Here is a 22,676-nt window from a genome sequence, read left to right as displayed (position 1 = left end):
ATCAGTGCCCAGTCATTAATGCAGCATCATCAGTGCCCGGCCCCATCCAATCAGCCTTACCTGGCTCAGCTGGCTGTGGCATGTCCAGGCAACTGAAGAGGAGAGCCCACCGCAGTCGGTTTACATAGAACAGGCTGCAGAGTGGCCAAGTGACATACGAGGTCCCGCCTCCTGGATGGATGGCTCAGCTGTTACAGGAGGCGGGACCTCGTGTGTCACTCGGCCATGCCAGGTAAGTGGAAGATAGAAATTCCTGCCCTCTCTGCAAAATGGAAAAGCTTGCACCCCTCCTTCTCCCTTCTGACACCCCTGAGCACCGTGCTGTCACTTGTAGCACAGACTTCTGTTTTTACAAGTGACAGAAAATAACAGTGACAATGAATCTGGCCAGCCAGGGCCTATTTTATGGAAGGTGCCTGGTGCTGCAGCTCCAATAGTCCCTATGTTAATCCGGCCCTGTACGTGCAGACCAACTCAAGCAGCGATATAGCATGTAGGAAGGGGTTTTCCTTTATTGTATGATCAGTTTTCCCTTAAGAAATATTCTCTTAAAGGAGTTGTAAATAAAAAAAATGTTATGCTGAAATGACTGTTTACAAGGTATAGAGACATAATAGTTAACTCATTCCTTTTAAAAACGATTAAAAATAGATAAAAATCAATCATATAATGTACCTGTAGTTTCTAGTTTCGTTTTTGCATGTTGTTTTCTGCTTCTCTGCTGTACAGAGCCACAGAGCCAGTACAGGGCAGTGATGGTTTGGAAAACGAAACTGATTGGTGCTGTGGGGTTTTAGACACACAGTAATCACACCTCCTTGATTAGTGACCACAGAGAGAAAGCTCCCAGTACTGTGGTTATCAGGAAACAGACAACCAGGAAGTGTGGAGATCAGAGACGAATTACAGTAACTTGAGAGCAAAAACGAACAATGAGGACATGAAAACAGCACTGCATTAAGGTAAAGGAAGCTATTAAAGCGGATGTGCCACTAAAAAAATATATTAAAAGCCAGCAGCTACAAATACTGCAGCTGCTGACTTTTAATATTAGGACACTTACCTGTCCTGGAGTCCAGCGCCGATCGCAGCAAATGACGAGCCGATCGCTCGTCACCCTGCTGCTCCCCCCTCCATCCACGGTGAGGGAACCAGGAAGTGAAGCGCTCCGGCTTCACTGCCCGGTTCCCTACGGCGCATGCGCGAGTCGCGCTGCGCCCGCCGATTGGCTCCCGCTGTGTGCTGGGAGCCGAGTGTTCCCAGCATACAACGGGGGACGGACGGGAAGCAAGGGAAAAACCCGTCTTTTTCCTGCATCGTAGGGCCGGAAGTGGGTGCAGATACCTGTCTGTAGACAGGTATATGCACCCCCCTCCCCCCTGAAAGGTGTCAAATGTGACACCGGAGGGGGGGAGGGTGCCGATCAGCGGGACTCCACTTTAGAGTGGAGATCCGCTTTAAGATAAAAAAAATCCTTTACAAACCCTTTAAGTAGCCTGGCCCTGTTTAGTTGTAAGTTGGGAGAAGGAGCTACACTGGGTCCAGTGCAGAGAGAACAGCAGAATGTTGGTCTTGAGTGGGAGTAATTTCTCCAGTGGAAGAAAGGGAATGCCGATGCATGGGTCCCAAGGACTAGAGAGGACATGACCATGGACTTTACTAAAATAGAACTACAGTGCATTTGAGCACAACAAACCAAAAATGCTATTTAACTAATTTATAATATTACAACCAAACTCCCCCATCCATCCAAATCTCCATGGTTTATTTTGTTAAGAAATCACTTAACGGGGTTGTAAAGGTACAATTTTTTTCCCCTAAATAGCTTCCTTCACCTTAGTGCAGTCCTCCTTCACTTACCTCATCCTTAAATTTCTTTATTTCTTCTGAGAAATCCTCACTTCCTGTTCTCCTGTCTGTAACTCCACACAGTAATGCAAGGCTTTCTCCCTGGTGTGGAGTGTCATGCTCGCCCCCTCCCTTGGACTACTGGAGAGTCAGGACGAGAAAGGAGCTGTGCGGTAGTGGTCGTTCTGACTCTCCTGTAGTCCAAGGGAGGGGGCGAGCACGACACTCCACACCAGGAAGAAAGCCTCGCATTACGGTGTGTAGTTACAGACAGAAGAACAGGAAGTGCGGATTTCTCAGAAGAAATAAGGACATTTAAAAGCAAAATGGAAGGATGAGGTAAGTGAAGGAGGACTGCACTAAGGTGAAGGAAGCTATTTAGGAAAAAAAATTGTGCCTTTACAACCCCTTTAAAGAAAACACCCCTTAGCAATTCTGGATGTGGCTATCTTGAGTAAGGTCCCTTTCACACTGTGGCGGGAGGCTCGGTGGCGGTATAGCGCCGCTACAAATAGCGGCGATATACCGTCGGATTTGCCGCAGGATTCGGCCACTAGCAGTGCGGTATTAACCCCCGCTAGCGGCCGATAAAGGGATAATACAGCCCGCAATGCGCCTCTGCAGAGGCGCATTGCGGGCGGTATTGTCGCGGTTTCCCATTGCTTTAAATGGGAAGGAGCAGTGAAGGAGTGGTATACACGCCGCTCCTCTCACCGCTCCAAAGATGCTGCTGGCAGGAGATTTTTTTCTCTCCCGCCAGCGCATCACCTCAGTGCCCTAGGGCTTTCACATTGAGTATGCAGTGCAGGAGTTTTTCAGGCAGTACAACAGCGCTATTTCTAGCGCTGTACCGCCTGAAAAACTCCTCAGTGTGAAAGGGGTCTAAGGGTAGATGATTCATGTAGCATTTACTTCCTGGAATCCATCTGCCCTTCACTCAGACATACAGGCGGGAGAGGATACTGAGCTGAGAAAACCACTCTGAAGATTTCTGAGAGGTACAAAATCATTTGTGTGGGGCTGGAAACCAGGAAGTAACTGAAGAAATGTGAAAAAAAAGTTTAAAACAAGTGAATATGATATACTTTCCTATCTATTTAATAATGCTTGCAACATATGGAATAAAAATAAACAATGTTTATTGAGACAGTAAAGTTCTGCTTTATGTAACTTTATGTGAGGGAACATCACCCCTAATTAGCATTAGTGGGACTTCTGTAATGGGTTCTAGCCATATTTTGGAATGAGATACCATGTTGTTTGGACTCTGGGCTAGAAGAATTTAGAATGGTTATTGCCACATGCGTTGACTGTAATGCCAATCACATGGTTCTCTTGAGTACACTATGCAATGATTGTGAATGGTTTCTATATATTCAGTAATGATTATGAAAAGCCACTACTACTGCCTCATTATTAATCATATATGCAAGAGAAGCCATGTAATGTGTTTAAAGGGAATTCTATTGCACAGCTGAGGGAAAGGCAATGAGAGTGCAAAGCTGAAGAAATACTTTAATGTGTAAAGTTTACAAGTTGGTGGTGACTAGGGTAAGTGATCGCCCTAAATATATCAAGTGACAGGTGGCTTGGGTCCTCATGTCTCATAGGCCTCAGGTGTTCGACATAGATCTACAGAGCCCTAACCTGCAAGTGTGCAGCCAGTTAAGTATTAAGACACCTGATGTGCACATTTGATCTGGGTCAATGAATTACCAAATAATAAATCCAAGAACAGAATGACAGCCTGCATTTTAAAAACAAGTCAGCGAGGAATGGCAGCCTCCTTATTTTTATCCTTACAGATAACTTTCAAAAAGGAACTTCTGGCAAAAAAAAACATCCATTTTTTTTTGGGCTGGGGAAATTAAAGATTAATTCCTCGATTAATCTTTAATTTTTTTGATCGATCAAAATTCTTGACGTCACCGGACAGCCTGGACGGTGAGACATACCCTGCTGGATTCGAGCAAACTGCACCCATTGGATTGAGGTACCTTTGCATCTGTGGAACAGGAGGATGCATCAGGCTCCATCAGGGGAAGGGGGAAAAATAACAATTTTTTTTTTCCTTTTCTAAGCAGTTTTGTGCAGAAAATTCTTTGTGTATCGGCAACATCTGTTCCGTGCGAAAGACTGTTCAGTTCTTCAGGGTATATTGTCAATAAAATGCGATCATGTCTGCTTCCAAAAAATATAAACACTGTGGTATGTCTGTGTGACTGGCTAAAGTGATACCTACTTGCCTACTATAAAGTGACTGACAGTCAATATACTAGATAAGTCTTATAATTAAAGTTAAACTAACTTTCTAAGTTTTTCTTAAAGTTTATTAAGAAAAAATTATTTACAGTCAGTGCTACAGTTTGAATTTAAAACGTAATTGTGTGAACTGTGAAGTTAAAGGGTCACTAAAGGAATTTTTTTAGCTAAATAGCTTCCTTTACCTTACTGCAGTCCTGGTTTCATATCCTCATTGTTCGTTTTTGCTTTGATGTTGCTGTAATTCTTCTCTGTTCTGGACACTTCCTGGTTGTCTGTTTCCTGATCACCACAGTACTGGGAGATTTCTCACTGTGGCGACTAATCAAGGAGGTGTGATTACTGTGTGTAAAACGAAACTGGATTGGTGCTGAGGAGTTTTAGACAAAGTATCACTGCCATCTATTGGCTCACTGCCCTCTATTGGCTCTCTGTACATCAGAGAACCAGCAAACAACAGCAAAAACTAAACTAAACTGCAGGCACATTATATGATTGTTTTTTATCTATTTTTAATCATGTTTAAAAGGAATCAGTTAGCTATTATGTCTCTATACCCTGTAAACAGTCATTTCAGCTAAAAAAAATGTTTTCCTTTAGTGACCCTTTAAGTCATGGATTGTGGAAACTAACTAGTGACGGGTGATTGTATATAGTGTATACCACATTTACCACTGACTAATGCAGAGTTGCAATGCAAGGAGATCAGCTAAAAGTAGTTGGATCTGTATGTGCGCTATAATTAATCGAAATTAGTCGATTAATCGATTAAAAAAAAATCAATTAATCGAACACGAAAATTTTAATCAGTAACAGCCCTAATTTTTTTTTAACATACTCCTTAAAATATGATTTAATGTATTTTAAAACAATGCTAGTATAAACTTTTGAAATTTATTGAGACTGGGCATTTAATAGTCTGGCTTACATTTTACCTGACACTTTTATACAGTATATTATACATAGTTCATGATCTAAATGGCAAAAATATTCTTCCATCACAGTTAAGATATGTCAATAAACAATCCAGAATGTAGGTTTTTCATATATTAGGATTTTAGCAATATGTTTAGACTAAATCTTCTTTACACAGCGTTAGGCTGGCCATATATTATACAATTTTTTTTGTACAATTTTCCTTTAGATTTACAAAACCATATCATATGAGGTCAAACACTTTCAATTTGTATGGAATCAGGCAGGCCATTGCACTACATAGTTGAAGGTAAATGTAAATTAAATTGAATAAGAAATTTGTATAATGTATGGCATACTTTAGTGCTAGTTCACATCAGATGCAGTTCCATGCACTTTTTTTCTGCACTTAGTGAGGAACCACTAGTGTCATAAAGCAGCCCAGCTGAAGATGTTAGTTGATTGAATGAATCATGTCTTGGATTTTATGAAGACGTATTGTTTTTTGCAACTCTGCTAAAATTAATACAAATTATTTAAAAACGTACGCAGCCCAGCTCAAGGTAGTGGAAGATGAGATAAGAGATGATATGACAGTTTTTGACAGACTGGCGATTGTGTGATACCACATAAAGCTTTGGCAGTAAAAAAAAATAAAAGCATGTGGTGACGCAAGGGCAAGTGCTGATGAATATGGTTCCCCACAAGAATATAGCAGCAGAAGACTTACGTTCTGCTGTGCATAAATCACTCAGTAAAAAAGGAAAGTGATGTTGGGTATGATTTAGGGAAAGTGCCAAATCTATAGGCTAATGAGGAAAATGAGAATATAGCACCTAAACTTCTGGTGGGCACAATTCACTAGGGATGCTGGTCTTCACTGTGCTGAGAGGACACCACAGGGGTCCTACACAGATCTGTCAAGGGAAGGGTTTGAATGGTACCGTAACCACAGGAAGGAGAAGGGTAATAAATTCATTCAAAATGGTTCTGCATTATGGGTTTTCAGTTGCTGTGCAGAACTTTCTGTGTAAAGAGAATGGATGATGCTCTGAATTCTGGCATTTGGGTGATTAAAGAATGCACTCTAAATTTCTATTAAGGTACAAGATGGTGGCCAGAATTTCTTGATGCACTGCACTCATGCAACTGTTGGGGTAAGAAATGCAGGGAGAGGGGCGAAAGATGGTTTTCACTTAATAAAATCAGCAGGGTTTTACAATAATGGTTTATGTAAAATGTAATAGGGGGTCAATTATGGAATGAGAGAGGCAAAATTATGAATTATGTTGAAAGGTGGCAGAATAAATAGTGTACCAATTCCTGACAAGAGCAAGGTTAACTAGTCTGCCATGCAGGATCCTGACAGGAGACTTCTGTTGGAGATCAGTTAAAATGTCCTTTGAACAATTCTGTTAAGAAATTAGTCAGGTAAGGTACTCTCAGATGAGATTTTTGTGCATTGTATCATGTTGATGATTCCCACTCTGGGAGCCTCCAATATGCCTCGGTGAAGAACAAACACGCTGACGTATGCTTCAAGTGGTGGAGCCCAGGGACATCCTGAAGTATATAATTGTTTGAAAAACAACCAGAGATGATGACCCATCAAACCTGTTGGTGGAGATACAGTAAGCAATGTCATCACATCTCTACTTATTGCATCTTTACAGCTTATTTTTAATCATTACCTAAATGCACAAATAAGTTGGTTTTGATCCCAAGAACAAAGCATTGATTATTATTGAAACAAGACTGGGTAGTTTCAGTGCTGATACCAGGAAAGGATAGTCCAGTACATTCAACGACAACAGGGTAAGTATGAATTTTAAGGGGTTAAAATAGTGTAAAAGCCTGGAAACTGAACAACCATTTTTGGTTAGATTATGGTAAGACTTCCCTTGTTAAAAATAATAAAACAGCAAGCATGTAAAGATGTGACAGATACATCAAAAATGACTTCCCTGTAAACTTTACAATAAGAATCAAAATATCCTCTATACCCACTGATAATACACTAGAATGGATCACATCTTAGTCTAGAGGAACAGCAAAGAATATCATCTTCAATGACAGAGGTCACACAAGCCTTCCCTGTTTTCATAGGTGATTGCTCATTTTCCCTTGATCTCAGACATGGCTTCCACTTCTACTTCAAATATTTATCAGAGTGTAAATAGTGCTGTGAGTGCTTTCATACTATTTCCCCAGTCACAGGTAGTGAGCGGGAGTGGGACCATCTTCTCGAGATTTTTTTCAACAAAGAAGCCGTGGTTGCTAGGCAACTGGTTAAAGAGCGCTTATGAAGTTGGAATTTTTCCATACTCTTGAAGACCAGCAAAAGCCTGAATGTGGTCTTTGTAAAAATGGGTACGCCACGTGGGACTAGCTCTACAATCTCGAAGTGGGATTTTGTCTCTAATTAGTGAAATTACACAGGTTTATGACAAACGTCTTCATTAACTCATCGCAGTTCAATTTCCATGCACAGGCTGGGTGAATCCAGGTCCATCTGCAGACATGAAATTGCAGTATCTACTGCACGTTTGCTGGAGGGAGATTTCAAATGAAGCAATCTGCAAAGAATTGTTGGCAAGTTTGGGCTCAGCAGAAGACTGATGTATCTATAGGAAATCACCAAATTTGCTTATTCAGAAAGGCAAGTGTAAATGTTGTGAAACCTTTTGCACAACGACACTGTGCACAGCTTAAAGGTAATTTAAAATATAATTATATTAAATGTAAATATGCACTCTCAAAAGATGATACCCCACAGCAGGTTTTTGACTGACCTCTGACAAGCAAGCATGGAGGGCATCCTTCATTATAATGAGCTCACTGTGCTAGTTTCCACCTAGCCACTGATGCCACTGCTGTCAGAGAACTGAAAGAGGGATGGGGTTGACATCAATAACTAGGTGGAAATTAACACAGAGAGATCACAAGATTATGGGATCTAAAGCATTCCTTTCATACATGTTTGTCATTAGTTTGGGATTCCCCTCATCATATTTAGTGATCACATCATTGTGGTTTACATCTTCGAGTATATATGTAGACAAAACTTTTTTCAGGTATGGATACAGTAAAGAAGGATTATAACACCGGTCCAAGTTTTTATTATTGCTACCTGTGTCCCGCCAATTTCATTCAGATTTAAGTACTGTACTTTAGTAATCCCAACTGTCACTGTGAAAAAAAGTGATGGGAGATCAATAATATTACAGTTGTCACCAGAACTAGAGATGAGAGCAATCATTGTAAAGACTTCTTCTTAAAAGGTTACTAAACCCACAATAGTAAAACCAGCGTGTATATGGAGTAAAGCACTGTGGAACCTACAGGGTAAATCCTCTGCATTGTGTAAAAAGGCTGTTTGATCCTGTCTTCTCTGACCCTCCCTTTCTTTTAGAGTCCCCAAATCATCTCTGGATAGTACAGAGGCTAGGGGACAAGCTGGTGTGTATTGTTCTGGAGTTTTTTTTTCTTGGGAGAGTACATGTGATTAGCACAGGGCCAATCAGCAGAGTCCAGACAGAGGGTCAGGGGTCCAATGGTCTCATAGGACAATCGTCAGAGAATAAAAACCTCCTACAAGCTGTAACCAGACACTAATAGAAGTCACAAGACTGTTATATAAATCTGATAAGAAAATGTATATTTAGCAGATTATATTTACTAAAACCATTGCATTTTCATGTTCTGTGTACTGTGGGAGACCAGATATAGTGGATGCAGGGTCCTGGGGTTAGTAACACTTTAATTCTTGCGTCTCCGGGGCATGAAGTAAATGAAAATGTAACCATTGGGAGAAAGATCACAAAAAATAAACTGGCAGAGGGTTCAACCCTTTTCTACTCTATCCAAGTAAGTAGATTTTTTTTTTAGCTACATAATGCTTTTAAGCAGACTAAAAGACTGACAAAATAAAAATACTGGTTAGATTTTTATTTATTTTTTGCATAAGAGACATGCAAGATTATTTTTTTTTAATTATTTTTTTCCCCTGGATCATAGCAGTCTTTTATCAGAAGTAACATCATCAGTGGCTGCCCAATGAAAGATCACAGACCCAAAAAGCATCTCCCTAGGAGTTGGCAGGAGATGGATCAGAGAAGAGCCTGGACTTGTAGTTGCTAGAGGAGGGCACTGTATGAGGTACAGTGGCCTTGAAAAAGTATTCATACCCCTTAAAATGTTCCACATTTTGTCATGTTACAACAGAAAATTTAAAAAGGAGAATTGTATACTCACCTTTCCATAATTTTCCTTTCCTGGTGCATCTTCATGGCAGCATACAATGGGTTGTGGCTGCTCCCACACAAACCTGATAGGACTGGTTAACTATCAAAGACAGACCCGGCACACAGCATTCTCTATAATTCTCACCATTTAGGTGGCAACCTGTATGCTGCCATGAAAATGCACCCAGAAAGAAAATTACGGAAAGGTGAGTATACAATTTTCCATTTTCCCGGTGCATCATGGCAGCATACAATGGGAACTAACTAGCTGTCCACAGAGATGGCACTGCCCTAGTTGAATGTGCTCTTAAGACCTCCGTAACAGGAAGGCCTTGTGAAGAGTAGGCTCTCTTAATTGTCTTACCAATCCAGGAGGTGACTGTACATGTTGATGCTGACTGACCCTGTCTTAAGCCATGCTGGAGCTAAGTACAGGTTTCAGCTTTCCTGAATGATAAGGTAGCTGCTAAGCAGGTCACCAGAGTTAGATCAACATCCAGGGGATGTGGTTCTTCTCACTCAACCCAGAAAGATGGTAAATGGACTTCCTGGTTAAATTAGAATGCAGCACAGCACCCTTGGGGACGGCTGAGAATTACCTGTTCCATCTGCATGCCATGACCAAGTGACCCTTCCAACCCACCTGACACTCTGGGTTTGGATATCCTGTTAATACTATGAAGCAAGAATCAAGCAACTCAGTAGTATAAAGGTTCTGAAATGTTTTACTTGAACCAAATAGGAAAAGTTATTTCACAAAGAAAGGAGTAAATCCGCTGACCTGTGATAACAGCGCCAACTCAGCAAACAGCCTCCTCCCAAAGACACAACAATGTTTAAACAATGAATAATGCTATATACACAAGGATACACTATATTCAGATCCGAAGTCACCTCCTAGTGGATGTTTCAGTTAACTACACATGTGGCCACACTGAGATAGATGTAATCTAGACAGCCTATGCTGAGAAAACCGGCCGTATATTGGCGCGGATTGCGAACTCCCATCAACGATCGCCGGCTATAGGGGCCATAAGATCTAGGTCCGGAGGATTAGTCTCACAACCAGAACAAATTATGCAGGAACTGGCGAGTTTCTATGAGACCCTGTACAGTTCAGGTACGGCATACACTCAGGGAGATCTGGAGCTATACCTAGCCCAACTGGTCTTCCCAGAGCCGTCTGCTGACCAGCGTACTTTGCTGGATAAGCCAATCACAGTGGAGGAACTGGTGGGGGCAGTTGGCGCTTTCCCTAACTGCAAGGCCCCGGGGGAGGACGGTCTGCCCATGGAGGTGTACAAACAGTACTCTGAAGTACTACTCCCCCAACTACTGAAGGTCTTTAACAACGCCAGGGAAAGGGGGACTTTACCCCCGTCTATGACTAAGGCTAACATAGTTCTGCTACTTAAGCCAGGCAAGGATCCCATAGACCCAGGGGCTTACCGCCCCATTTCCTTACTACAAAGTGACATCAAGATACTGGCTAAGGTGCTGGCCATGCGGCTGAATGGGGTGATAACTTCAATTGTGCATGGAGACCAGGCTGGTTTCATGCCCAATAAATCCACGGCGGTTAATCTTAGGAGGTTGTTCCTTAATATGCAGGCACGGGCGGACAATATGGGCAGTAGGGCGCTACTGTCCTTGGATGCCACAAAGGCGTTTGATAGTATAGACTGGAACTATCTTTGGACAGTGTTACAGAAATTTGGGTTTGGCCCTGTTTATATTTCCTGGGTGCGTTTGCTATACTGCCAGCCACAGGCGGCAATAAGGACATTTGGCTCCTTGTCAGGGAGTTTTGCACTGAGGAGAGGTACTCGGCAGGGATGTCCCCTGTCCCCTCTCCACTGTTTTTTTTTTATCAGAATCTTTTTAGCAAATGTAATCGGGAATACCAGCATTTACTATGAAAACAAATATGAATTTAGATGCTAGCATGTGGCAGCTCTCTTAAAAGGAAGAAGATACAGAATAAATAATATGATGATGAATGCACTGTATAAAACAGTTGAACGATTCCTTGACATACAGTATCTCACAAAAATGAGTACACCCCTCACATTTTTGTAAAAATTGTAATAGTATCTTTTCATGTGGCAACACTGAAGAAATGACACTTTGCTACAATGTAAAAGTGTACAGCTTGTATAACAGTGTAAATGTGCTGTCCCCTCAAAATAACTCAACACACAGACATTAATGTCTAAACCGCTGGCAACAAAAGTGAGTACACCCCTGAAAAAGTGAAATATTTGCAAAATGGGCCCAATTAGCCATTTCCCCCTCCCGATGTCAGGTGACTTTTTTAGTGTTACAAGGTCTCAGGTGTGAATGGGGAGCAGGTGTGTTAAATTTTCTGTTATCGCTCTCATTCTCTTACTGGTCACTGGAAGTTCAACATGGCACCTCATGGCAAAAAACTCTCTAAGTATCTGGAGAAAAAAAAAATGTTGCTCTACATAAAGTTGGCCTAGGCTATAAGAAGATTGGCAAGACCCTAAAACTGAGCTGTAGCACGGTGGCCAAGACCATACAGAGGTGTAACAGAACAGAGCCTTCTTCCTCAAATCAGAAGGCTGAAGATTTGGAACCCAGATAGAAGAAGACCACTGGGTATCAGAGGGACCTTGACAGCCCAGCATCCTCTGGTGAGTGCGGACCTGGAGGGGTTTGTTTGTGCCCCCTAATTTTTTTATTAGCACCAGCTGCCGGTGGTGATAACGCACACTTAGGAAAGAATTATATTTCTACTTGAGGTGCACATTCATGCAATAAAATTCATGTGTTTTAATGCAGGAAGATGAATGAGTGTGAGGCCCAAAAAAAACTATAGGAGCTGGTGTGACCCTTTCTATTTGCAATGCATTTTCATGCAGTACAATTCATGGGATTTACTGCAAGAAAAACGACAAGTGTAAAGTATTTTGGTGTCTGGCTTAGAAGATCAGTCTGAAAGTTATATGCAATATCGAACTTTGTACAGTACATTAGACTTTTATGATTATGGTCTTACCCCTCTTTGTATGTCTTGTAACATTGGATTATGGGGCACATATTGGGGTGGTTTGCTTTCACCCCCTTTTTTTTTCTTCTTGTTTCTCTTTAGTTTGAATGTATTGTGCAGCATTATCGTTGTATTTGTCTTTCTTTGAAACATTTAATAAAAAACGATTGAAAGGGAAGTTTAGTCAGTTTTAGCACCACACCCAGCTTCAGGACAGAATTGCAAATAGGCCTGAATGTCCACCCAAAACTTTTTTCTTGTTTGTTTTGAATGGTATTTGAATGAGTATGAAATGTTGTCAGGTTTTTACTGCTTTCCCTGAGTTCTTGTGTGGTAACTGGAACAGGAAGAGGACGGAAATCAACTCTATGGAGACAAAGGTAGCAATAATAATCGGACAGGGGTTCTTACCTTTACTTACTTTATCCAAAACTCAGTGTGTATACCAACACAGAGAGCAATTATCCTTATGATATTTTGCAATACAGGCTCCATTTATGTAGTCTATAAAGAAAACTTTGGTGTGCACAAAATGCAGTGGTTTTCACTGTCTGAATTTGGATGTGCAGAAAAATGCCACACATCTGTGAATATTAAACTGCTCTAAACACTGAATTTTGCAGTCAACTTCAATGACTAAATACAAACTGCACCAAAAGGGTCTGTGCTACTGCATGAACCAATTGCATATGAGCTTTCTTATTCTAAGCAGGCATTTCAAGTAGATGTAGGAAGCTTGCAAGTGACCGCTTACCTGGCTCAACCAGAAAATAATTCAGACTCCCTTAAAATGCTAGGTCTGCCTGCTAATATTTATACTAAGATTATCATTCCAATTGTCCTAATAGTGTCTTCAAAACCATTACATACAACATTTATTTCTTGATTGGCCTGTGGGGAGCAATAACTTTTGTGCACTGGCAAAATAACACTTGGAGATTCCAGAATGAAAAAGTTGAGCACCTGTGGTCTAGGACACACATATACTAAGACTATTTTATTTCTATAAATACCTTTGATTTAATCACTTGCCCTCAGGCAGACTCTTTTCAGGTGGTTTGCTTTCCCCGTTTTGTCGCTCACTGTTTTTCTGGGACAGGCGGGTGGACATAGTGGCTGCTGTCGCCACAGCCTTGAAGCTTCGCTTACGCTTCTGAACATTTTGCTCAGGGTGGAGAAGTATGATGTAAACCTTGGGCACGTAGAGCATTCCAAGTGAGACAGAAGCACTCAGGCTCATCGATACTGTCAAGGTGGTGGTCTGGATATAGATCTAAGTAGGTGAGGTAAAAGAAGACAGTTTCACTTGCTGAATGAAGAACAATGGAAACTGTGAAATGACTCCAATCAATGGAAACACACTGGATAATGGCTCATGAAATTGACATGACCTGCAGAATGAAGATGGATTTCAAACATAGGGTTTTCCACAGAACACAGCTTAATGAACACGGGCATTAATTGAAGTGGTGATATGACATGATGAAGTTCCAGTTGATAGCACAAAATGAGTTGTTGGCAGGAATGAATGTAAAAAAATAGGTGAAGTCCAGGTAACTTTCTTCACCTTCTCAGCAGACTGTGCGGTGCCAAAAAAAATGGGAACAAAGGCCAGCCAGACAATACAAGTTGTGTACATAGTGAAACCGATTGGTTTGGCCTCATTGAAGTTCTCAGGCACGCCACGGGCCTTCACTGCGTATACAGTACATGTGACCATGAGGAGGATGGAGTACATTAAGCAGCTGACTAAGGACAAATCAGACAAGTCGCATTTCAGCACCCCCCTAGCTAGCTCGGGGTTGGGTGTTCGCTGTTCCTCATAATCAATCACACTGTGTGGGGGAAGCACTGCTAGCCAGATGGCTGTGCCCAACAGCTGTACAGAAATTAGGCTGAAGGTGATGACCAGCTGTAAAGCTGGACTAATGAACCGAGGAGGAGTCACTGAACGCTTTCCCTGCTCAAAGATGCGGTATATCCTGTTTGTTTTGGTTAGGAGGGCAGCATAGGAAATACACATGCCAAGACCAAGAAAAAGCCGCCGAAGAGCACAAACTACCACTCCAGGTTCTGCCATCATCAGGAAGGTAATGGCATACATTAAAAATATTCCAGTAAGCAAAACATAACTTAGTTCTCGTCCAGAGGCACGCACAATTGGAGTATCATTAAAACGTATCAAGGTGCCAACCACAAAGAGGGTACTGAGTATACCCAAGATTGACAAAAAAAGAGGCAGTACGGCCCATGCTGAATCCCACTCCAGTTTTACAATTGGTGTTGGGCGACAAGCAGTTCGGTTGAGATTAGGCCGCATGTCAAAGGGACAAGCCTGACAGTTGAAGTCATCCAGCTGGAACTGGTACCCATCACACAGTTCACAGTGCCAGCAACATGGCACCCCCTTTACCATCTTCTTCCTCTCTCCAGATTGGCAGGGAAGGCTGCATACAGATGATGGAATGTCAGCCTGTCCACCATACCACTGCATCTCCTCAATCTGTAGCAGGAAAAGTAAAAAAATACACATTAGTCTTAAGTGTGCATGAGTAAAGCACAGCATATTGTGGCTGTATATACATACAGTATCTCACAAAAGTGAGTACACCTCACTATTTTGAAAATATTTTAATATCTTTTCATGTGACAACACTAAAGAAATTACACCCTTGCTACAATGTAAAGAGTGTACAGCTTGTATAACAGTGTACATTTGCTGTCCCCTCCAAATAACTCAACACACAGCCATTAATATATAAACTGCTGTCAACAAAAGTGAGTGTACACCCCTAAGTGAAAATGTCCAAATTGGGTCCAAAGTGTCAATATTTTGTGTCACTATTATTTTACAGCACTGTCTTAATCCTCTTGGGCATGGAGTTCACCAGAGCTTCACAGGTTGCCACTGGAGTCCACTTCCACTCCTCCATGATGACATCATGGAGCTGGTGGATGTTAGAGACCTTTCGGTCTTCCACCTTCCGTTTGAGGATGTCTCACAGATGTTCAATAGGGTTCAGGTCTGGAGACATGCTTGGCCAGTCCATCACCTTTACCTTCAGCTTCTCTAGCAAGGCAGTGGTCATCTTGGAGGTGTGTTTGGGGTAGTTTTCATGTTGGAATACTGCCCTGTGCCCCAGTCTCTAAGGGGAGAGGATCATGCTCTGCTTCAGTATGTCACAGTACATGTTGGCATTCATGGTTCCCTCAATATACTGTAGCTCCCCAGTGCCGGCAGCACTCCTGCAGCCCCAGACCATAACATTCCCACCACCATGGAAAAGAGTACCGCTCCAAGCCCTGCGACCTATGCTGTGCTCCCACCCTGTAGTACTGACAGGTGCAGACTCTGCGCTGATCCGTGGAAAAAAGAAATGTTCCTGGACTGCCGCACTCTGATAGGCGATTTATTGAAACAAAATAAACAAAGGATAAAATCCAAAGCTGTATAACAGCCAAAAATTCGTGGACATAGGGGACAAAAAAGCGAACATATTTCACATCATGGATAGATGCTAAGTCATGACTAAGCATCTAATTGGGCCCAATTTGAACATTTCCACTTAGGGGTGTACTCACTTTTGTTGCCAGCAGTTTAGACATTAATGGCTTTGTGTTGAGTTATTTAAAAGGGACAGCAAATTTAGACTGTTATACAAACTGTACACTCACTATTTTACATTGTAGCAAAGTGTCATGTCTTCAGTGTTGTCACATAAAAAGATATAATAAAATATTTACAAAAATGTGAGGGGTGTACTCACTTTTGTGAGATACTTCACATCTGTGGTATTTGCATTTGAAAACATTTGTTTAGTTATGACAACGTTTTTTGGTGCCTTATACAGTACAGTGTCCCAAGGATAGGTCAAAGGTAAGGACAGGGGCAAGAAAAGGGAAGGGGGGAAAACCTAGAAATATAAAAATGAAAAAAAAATTGTAAATTTTACTCAACTTCTAGAATATGGACAACTCAGTTAACTGAACTGAATATACTGTATAATAGCTAGCTATGACCTCATTTCATTTAACAGGGTCATTCTTACATTAAGTCGTAGGTACTCTGTCCATTGTCCAATCACTCTGTAGGATGGAGCAGAAGCATTGGTCATCTGATACTGGAAAATGTCATATCGTCCTGGGGCATCTCCATTTTCATTGAACATGACAGGAGTTCCAGCACTTCCTAAACAATAAGAAAAAAGCCCAAGGTATTTACTAAATTTCAACGCAGCACTTCATAGTTTAAAATTAAGGAAGCTTTGAGATCGTTGGGGTCGGCCTCGGAATTTCAAAGGCACTTGACAGTGCTTGAATTATGGGAAAGAAACATTAAATAGGGGGCGCTGACATAAAAGATAAATAAATAAGAAGTGGCAGTAAAGTGCCTGTGCTAGCGATACAAAAGGTTTTTTGAAAAACCTATGTGAACATAAAATTGGGTATAAATATCTACCACATATGTGCCAAAAAACAAGTGAATAAAGTGCATGTGCAATCTATAAACAGGTAAAAAATGTATGAACCTTAACTAAAAACACACAAAAGTTTTAACATATATGCACTAAATGATATATATGCTAAGTAATCATATATGTGCACTGGGTCCCCCAAAAAAAGGGAAAGGAGGGGGGAAAAACTCAGCCTGGTATTTAAGGCTATTTTTTTTTTTTTTTTTTTGCTCTTAAATACCAGGCTGAGTTTTTCCCCCCTCCTTTCCCTTTTTTTTGGGGGACCCAGTGCACATATATGATTACTTAGCATATATATCATTTAGTGCATATATGTTAAAACTTTTGTGTGTTTTTAGTTAAGGTTCATACATTTTTTACCTGTTTATAGATTGCACATGCACTTTATTCACTTGTTTTTTGGCACATATGTGGTAGATATTTATACCCAATTTTATGTTCACATAGGTTTTTCAAAAAACCTTTTGTATCGCTAGCACAGGCACTTTACTGCCACTTCTTATTTATTTATCTTTTATGTCAGCGCCCCCTATTTAATGTTTCTTTCCCATATGTTCATTCTTATTTGAATTTATTCTTATTTGAATTGGTTTGGGGAGCAGCTATATTATATTCACATATTTTGTTTAATTATTTTTTGGCGCGAGATTTTTCATTCTAGTGCTTGAATTATACTGTAGTGAGGAGGAACCACTCTCGCGAGTGGTATCCAAGATGTATAGCTTGTTGAATGCACCCCCGGAAGATTTTGTGATGTCAGGAATTAGCAAATGGAAAAAGGATTTGGGGAGGAATTTCACCCCAACCCAACGTAAACAGATTATCTTTTTGACATTTAACTCCTCGATCTGTTAAAAAATCCAAGAATCCAGTTATAAACTTCTTACACAATGGTATTACACTCCGATAAGGCTTCGTAAATTCGCTAAAGAAAATCGGGAATGTTGTTGGAGATGCGGGAGAGAGCAGGGAACACTCTTGCATATATTTTGGTCCTGTGAAAAAATTAGACACTACTGGGAGGAGGTTCGGAGAATATCCCAAAAATGTACAGAACACTCGATCCCAGATGACCCCGTCTTTTTCTTGCTCTATTGCTCACAGATTCCGTGAGGGGGGTTTGTTTAAGTCTCCATTCACATCTAGGCGACAAAACGCCCGACGCCGGACGCTTGTGCCGCTAGAGGGGGAAATTGGAGATGGTTCACATCTCATAGACGCCGTACGCCTGTCGCCTGAAAAAAAGTCCCGGACCCTTTTTTTCAGGCGACATTGGCGTTCGCCCATTGACAGCAATGGGAAGAATTTGAAAAAAAAAAAAAGAGATACACTATCCGCGGCAAAATACGCCGCGTACGCGGCGTTGCTTGTCGCGGAGATGTGAATGGAGCCTAAGGGATAAGAGGTTAAAGAAAGAAGGAGAGAGGGATATAGAAAGCACAGATAGAGGGTCTGATTATGCTGACCGGATGAATAGAAGTAGAGAGAATAGGCACAGATGTGTAAATAGATGTGTTTATATCTTTATATCTGTAATTGTTGGATGGTGAATTCTATGGACTATGTATTATGTTTTGTACGTTTCTCTTTTTAAAAAAAATAAAAATAAAAAAATAAGTAAAAAATAAAATTAAGGAAGCTTTAATTATAGGGTAAAAGGTGTATTAAAAAGCACTCACGTAAATCTTCCTAGGATTCTAAAAATAGCCCTATTCCAAAAACTGGAAATTGAGACAGCTAGAAGTGCCATAGCTAGATGTTGGAACCAGTCAGTGACTTAATTTATTCATGTTACATAACTTTTTTATTGGATAATGAATAATGTACACCTAATATCCCCCAGTTGAAATTTGACAAAACCTGACAGCCATGGCTTTGATATCTCGAAATGGTGTAGTGCACTCCAGGGATTCTCTCTCTTTCTCTCTCTCTCTACACTTACTTCCCTCATTTTTCTTTTCCCTCTTCTGGCAATGATGTTACATCTCACATTTGCTTTATGGTTGGAATTTCTGTAGACACTTGGTGTAGGAAAGAAAAAGTCTATTGGGGAGAATATCAATTGTAAGATACGACTTTATTGGACTTTGTTTGTTTTCATATCATCCAAGTACATGTCAAATTACCCTTTTCTTGTGTTCTCATTATTTAAAGTGGTTGTAAACCCAAAGCCCCCCCCCCCCCCCAATAAATAACCCTGTAAGACAAAGGCATAATGTGCAATGACGTCACTCTTTGCTGAAGAAACGTCACGAGTGGGCCGTTTCTTCAGTGCACAAGCGTATATGGTAAATATCTCTCTCCTAAACTGTCCAGGTTTAGGAGATATTTACAGTACCTACAGTTAAGCCTTATTATAGGCTTACCTTTAGGTAAAAGTAGTGTAAAGAGGTTTACAACAACTTTAGGTGAACTGTTCCAATAGGACCATCTGTTGTAAGGCCCCGTACACACGAGAGGATCGATCCGCTGAAATTGATCCGCGGATCGGTTTCAGCGGATAGATCCGCTGGTGTGTACGATCCAGCGGAGATTTATCCGCGGATATATTTCGGGCCGACCGATTTCCAGCGGATAAAAATTTCTTAGCATGCTAAGAAATCTATCCGCTGGAATCGGCTCCAGCGGATCGATCCGGTGGTCTGTACAGACTCACCGGATCGATCCGTCCAAACCCATCCCTCGCATGCGTCGTAATGATTCGACGCATGCGTGGAATTCCTTATATGACAGCGTCGCGCATGTCGCCGCGTCATCATCGCGGCGACGGCGCGACACGTAATCGCGATGGGAATTCGGCGCGGATTTCGATCCGATGGTGAGTACACTCCATCGGATCAAAATCCTCAGAGGATTTATCCGCGGAAACGGTCCGGAGGACCGTATCCGCAGATAAATCCTCTCGTGTGTGCTAGGCATAAGACTATTGTTGACTATACCCCAGTGCCTGGTTTGCCTTCCACTCTCCGCTAGGGGAGCCCTCATTGATATTTAAAGTCAATAAAAAGATTGAAATATAAAAAGCACTCCATGTTTAGGCTGGAATCATTGATAGAATCACTCTTACCATTGAAGTTTACTCTACGTATATACTGTAATAGCAGTCGCCCGTCCATAGGATCCATCTGGTCACAGACCCCAAGGCTTCCCTGGCAGAGATCAATATGCATGCTGTGTAAGGCATAAGCCATTGCATACACTGCATCAATGACAAACTGCACTTTTCCCTCTTGTTCATATGGTGAGTCTCTGCTAATCCTTTCCTCCCCTGTAATACAAAAATTTAAGTTAGCATGGCCTAATACAGACATTGCATAGCCATAAAAACTATTACCTAATACAGACATTGCATAGCCATAAAAACTATTACCTAATACAGACATTGCATAGCCATAAAAACTATTAGATCTAAACAAAACCTATTATGTAAAACAGTGGCTTACAATGACATAGATTTGTATTCAATTCAGAGGCAAACATTGTCACCACCGTGGCTTAATTATGTTAGTTATACCTGCAAAGTCAACATTCCAGGTTCCATACTTAAATTTTTTAGGCAGAAGTGGACAGGAATGTGGTTTGGTAATAATGTGATCCCATGACGCACTGCAAACTCGGGTACAGTGGTTAATTTAGAGAGATATATCTCAGCAGCAAGGATTTTCTGGGAAGTACTTAATGTAAATCCCATATAAAGACTGGTATAGGTCATATAAAGAAACTTTAAGCAAGGAAGCAAATAATTGGACAAGCTGAAAGGTAAAAAAATCTCTACTAAATAACAGCTTATTTCAAAAATTAATTTTTAAGGACAATTTAACTATTAAGGTTAACTCTAGATAGGCTTGAAGTTTTACATTAAACATTTAGCACAGAAATACATACAAAGATTTCTGCGTTTTTAGTGAGGCTTCCAGGAAATGCATCTTCCTTATTCGCCACTAAAACACTTCAACAATACATTTAAAATGTATTGAAAACCACAACAATTGAAAAACAAACCAACCAAGCACATCTATCCTGGTCAGTGGCAGCTAATATATATACTGTGCATATATCTTCAGCGTTGGAAGAACAAGTAATTTCTACTGTATACATTGTAAGCATACCGGTACACTTTCGCCTGGAATCTTCTTGTGAGGAAGATCTGGTCAGTTTGCACTTAAAATCGTCTTCCCAAAACTCTGCAAACCAAATATTGCGCCGGTTGTTTTCCAACGTCCGGCTCATAAAATACTGGTCAAACCCTAAAATGTAGATAGATACAGCTGTAAATTGTTGAGAACTATAGCATTGACTAACAAGATGTTTACTGCAGACCTACTCACCATCAATTGAGGCTCTTTTTGGCAAGATAGTTACAGCACCTTCTGCAACTTCTTCCAGTCCCAAAATAGGGGATGTTTTGGATCCCCAGCTGTCAGACCCCACCCACAAGAAATGTCCTGTGTGGTTGGCTCGATGGGCTGCTTCTAAAACTCGCCTACCAGCATGAAGAAGATTTGCAGTCAGGAGACATTACACATATAACAAATAGCATTTAGATACCATAATTTTGATGAAATCATCACAAACTATTATGTATTAAAAAAATGATATAACACATGACTGCTGGTGGCCTCATCAGCCATTTTGTATGTCAGTGTTATTAACAATTAACCAATGAACATCTCTATATGTGGAAGAGGGAGAGCGATTTGGGCGAGGAATTAGCATGGTCATATGGTCCCAGGTAGCTAAAAGTCAGATTCACACCCTCTATAAGGAAAACCTATATAAATACTTTATTACTTTATCACTGGTATCTAACCCTAGAACCCCTTCAAGGATCTATTTACCCCTTTTTACTGCCATTGTCCACTTATTGAGCCATAATGGGAATCAGTCCTTACACTCATTCATCACATTTTTTATTCCAGAATTGCCTTTACTCCTAAAATTTTCTTTTGTGCTTTACTAGCCTTTTCCAAATCTACGATTACATATTTTTACTGTAGCTAGATGCCTGGTGGCACGTCACTGAAAAACAATTGAACCCCCATCCCTAATAGCACTACATGCTAATATTAGAGGTGCTGAATTTATGGCGACTTTCACTGAACATTATACATTTACATGATACCCTTGAACAACATGATAATGTATGGTAACCATGGCATACTAAAGAGGATCCATCTTAGATCGCATCCCTAGGTACAGTCCTATTTTGCTAGGCTGCTCAAGTGGAGTTCCTGGATCTGAGGGTGGAGAGACTGGTATTCTCCTTAACCGGTTCCCGACCGGCTCATGCAGATAAACTGTGGCAGAATGGCTCTCCAGGGCGAAATCCTGTACATATATGCTGCTTTTTCTAGGAGAGCCACCAGAGGATGCACCAGCACGGGACTTGTGTGTGTAAACACACAAATCCCCATGCTGTTAAAGGAGAGAAGTCAGATTGTGTGTGTCTACGAAGTAGAAACAGCGAACTGTTATCTCTCCTCCCCACACAGTTAGAACACAGTGAGGGAACACACGTTTAATCCCTTGATCGCCCCCTAGTGTTAACCCCTTCCCTGCCAGTGACTTTTATACAGTAATTAGTGCATATTTATAGCACTGATCGCTCTAGAATAGTCAATGGTCCCAAAAATGTGTCAAAAAAGTCTCTGATCTGTCCATCGCAATACCACTAAAAATCGCAGATCACCGCCATTAAATTAAATAATAAAAATGCCTCAAATCTTTCCCATAGTTTGTAGATGCGATGGCCGGGATTCACGTACCTCGGCGCATAGTTATGCCGGCGTAGCGAATATACGTTACGCCGACGTAGCGCAGAGCGGCGAGCTCAGTATTCACAAAGCACTTTCTCCCAACGTTGCGCCAGCGTGACGTAAATTCTTCAACGTAAGCAGGCGTAATTTAAAGTAGGTGGAA

At 41.1% G+C, this 22,676-nt stretch overlaps 1 protein-coding gene across 3 annotated transcripts in view; it reads right to left on the bottom strand.

Moving 5' to 3' along the window:
• Positions 1 to 5,305: 5,305 nt before the first annotated feature.
• LOC120914078 (metabotropic glutamate receptor 6-like) overlaps positions 5,306 to 22,676 on the bottom strand; it is a 119,512-nt gene continuing 102,141 nt past the window's right edge. For all 3 annotated transcript variants that reach the window (XM_040324538.1, XM_040324539.1, XM_040324537.1), the window contains exons 5-11: positions 21,086 to 21,240; positions 20,867 to 21,004; positions 19,825 to 20,025; positions 16,332 to 16,471; positions 13,850 to 14,785; positions 13,296 to 13,555; positions 5,306 to 6,639 (exon numbers count right to left, since the gene is read on the bottom strand). In XM_040324538.1, the coding sequence (XP_040180472.1) occupies positions 13,307 to 13,555; positions 13,850 to 14,785; positions 16,332 to 16,471; positions 19,825 to 20,025; positions 20,867 to 21,004; positions 21,086 to 21,240 (1,819 nt within the window). In that variant the 3' untranslated portion in view covers positions 5,306 to 6,639; positions 13,296 to 13,306. The remainder of the gene's footprint in view (positions 6,640 to 13,295; positions 13,556 to 13,849; positions 14,786 to 16,331; positions 16,472 to 19,824; positions 20,026 to 20,866; positions 21,005 to 21,085; positions 21,241 to 22,676) is intronic.

The sequence above is a fragment of the Rana temporaria genome, chromosome 9 (assembly GCF_905171775.1).
Source record: "Rana temporaria chromosome 9, aRanTem1.1, whole genome shotgun sequence".
In the NCBI taxonomy this organism is placed as follows: Eukaryota; Metazoa; Chordata; class Amphibia; order Anura; family Ranidae; genus Rana; species Rana temporaria.
This window is presented reverse-complemented; position numbering and strand designations above follow the sequence as displayed.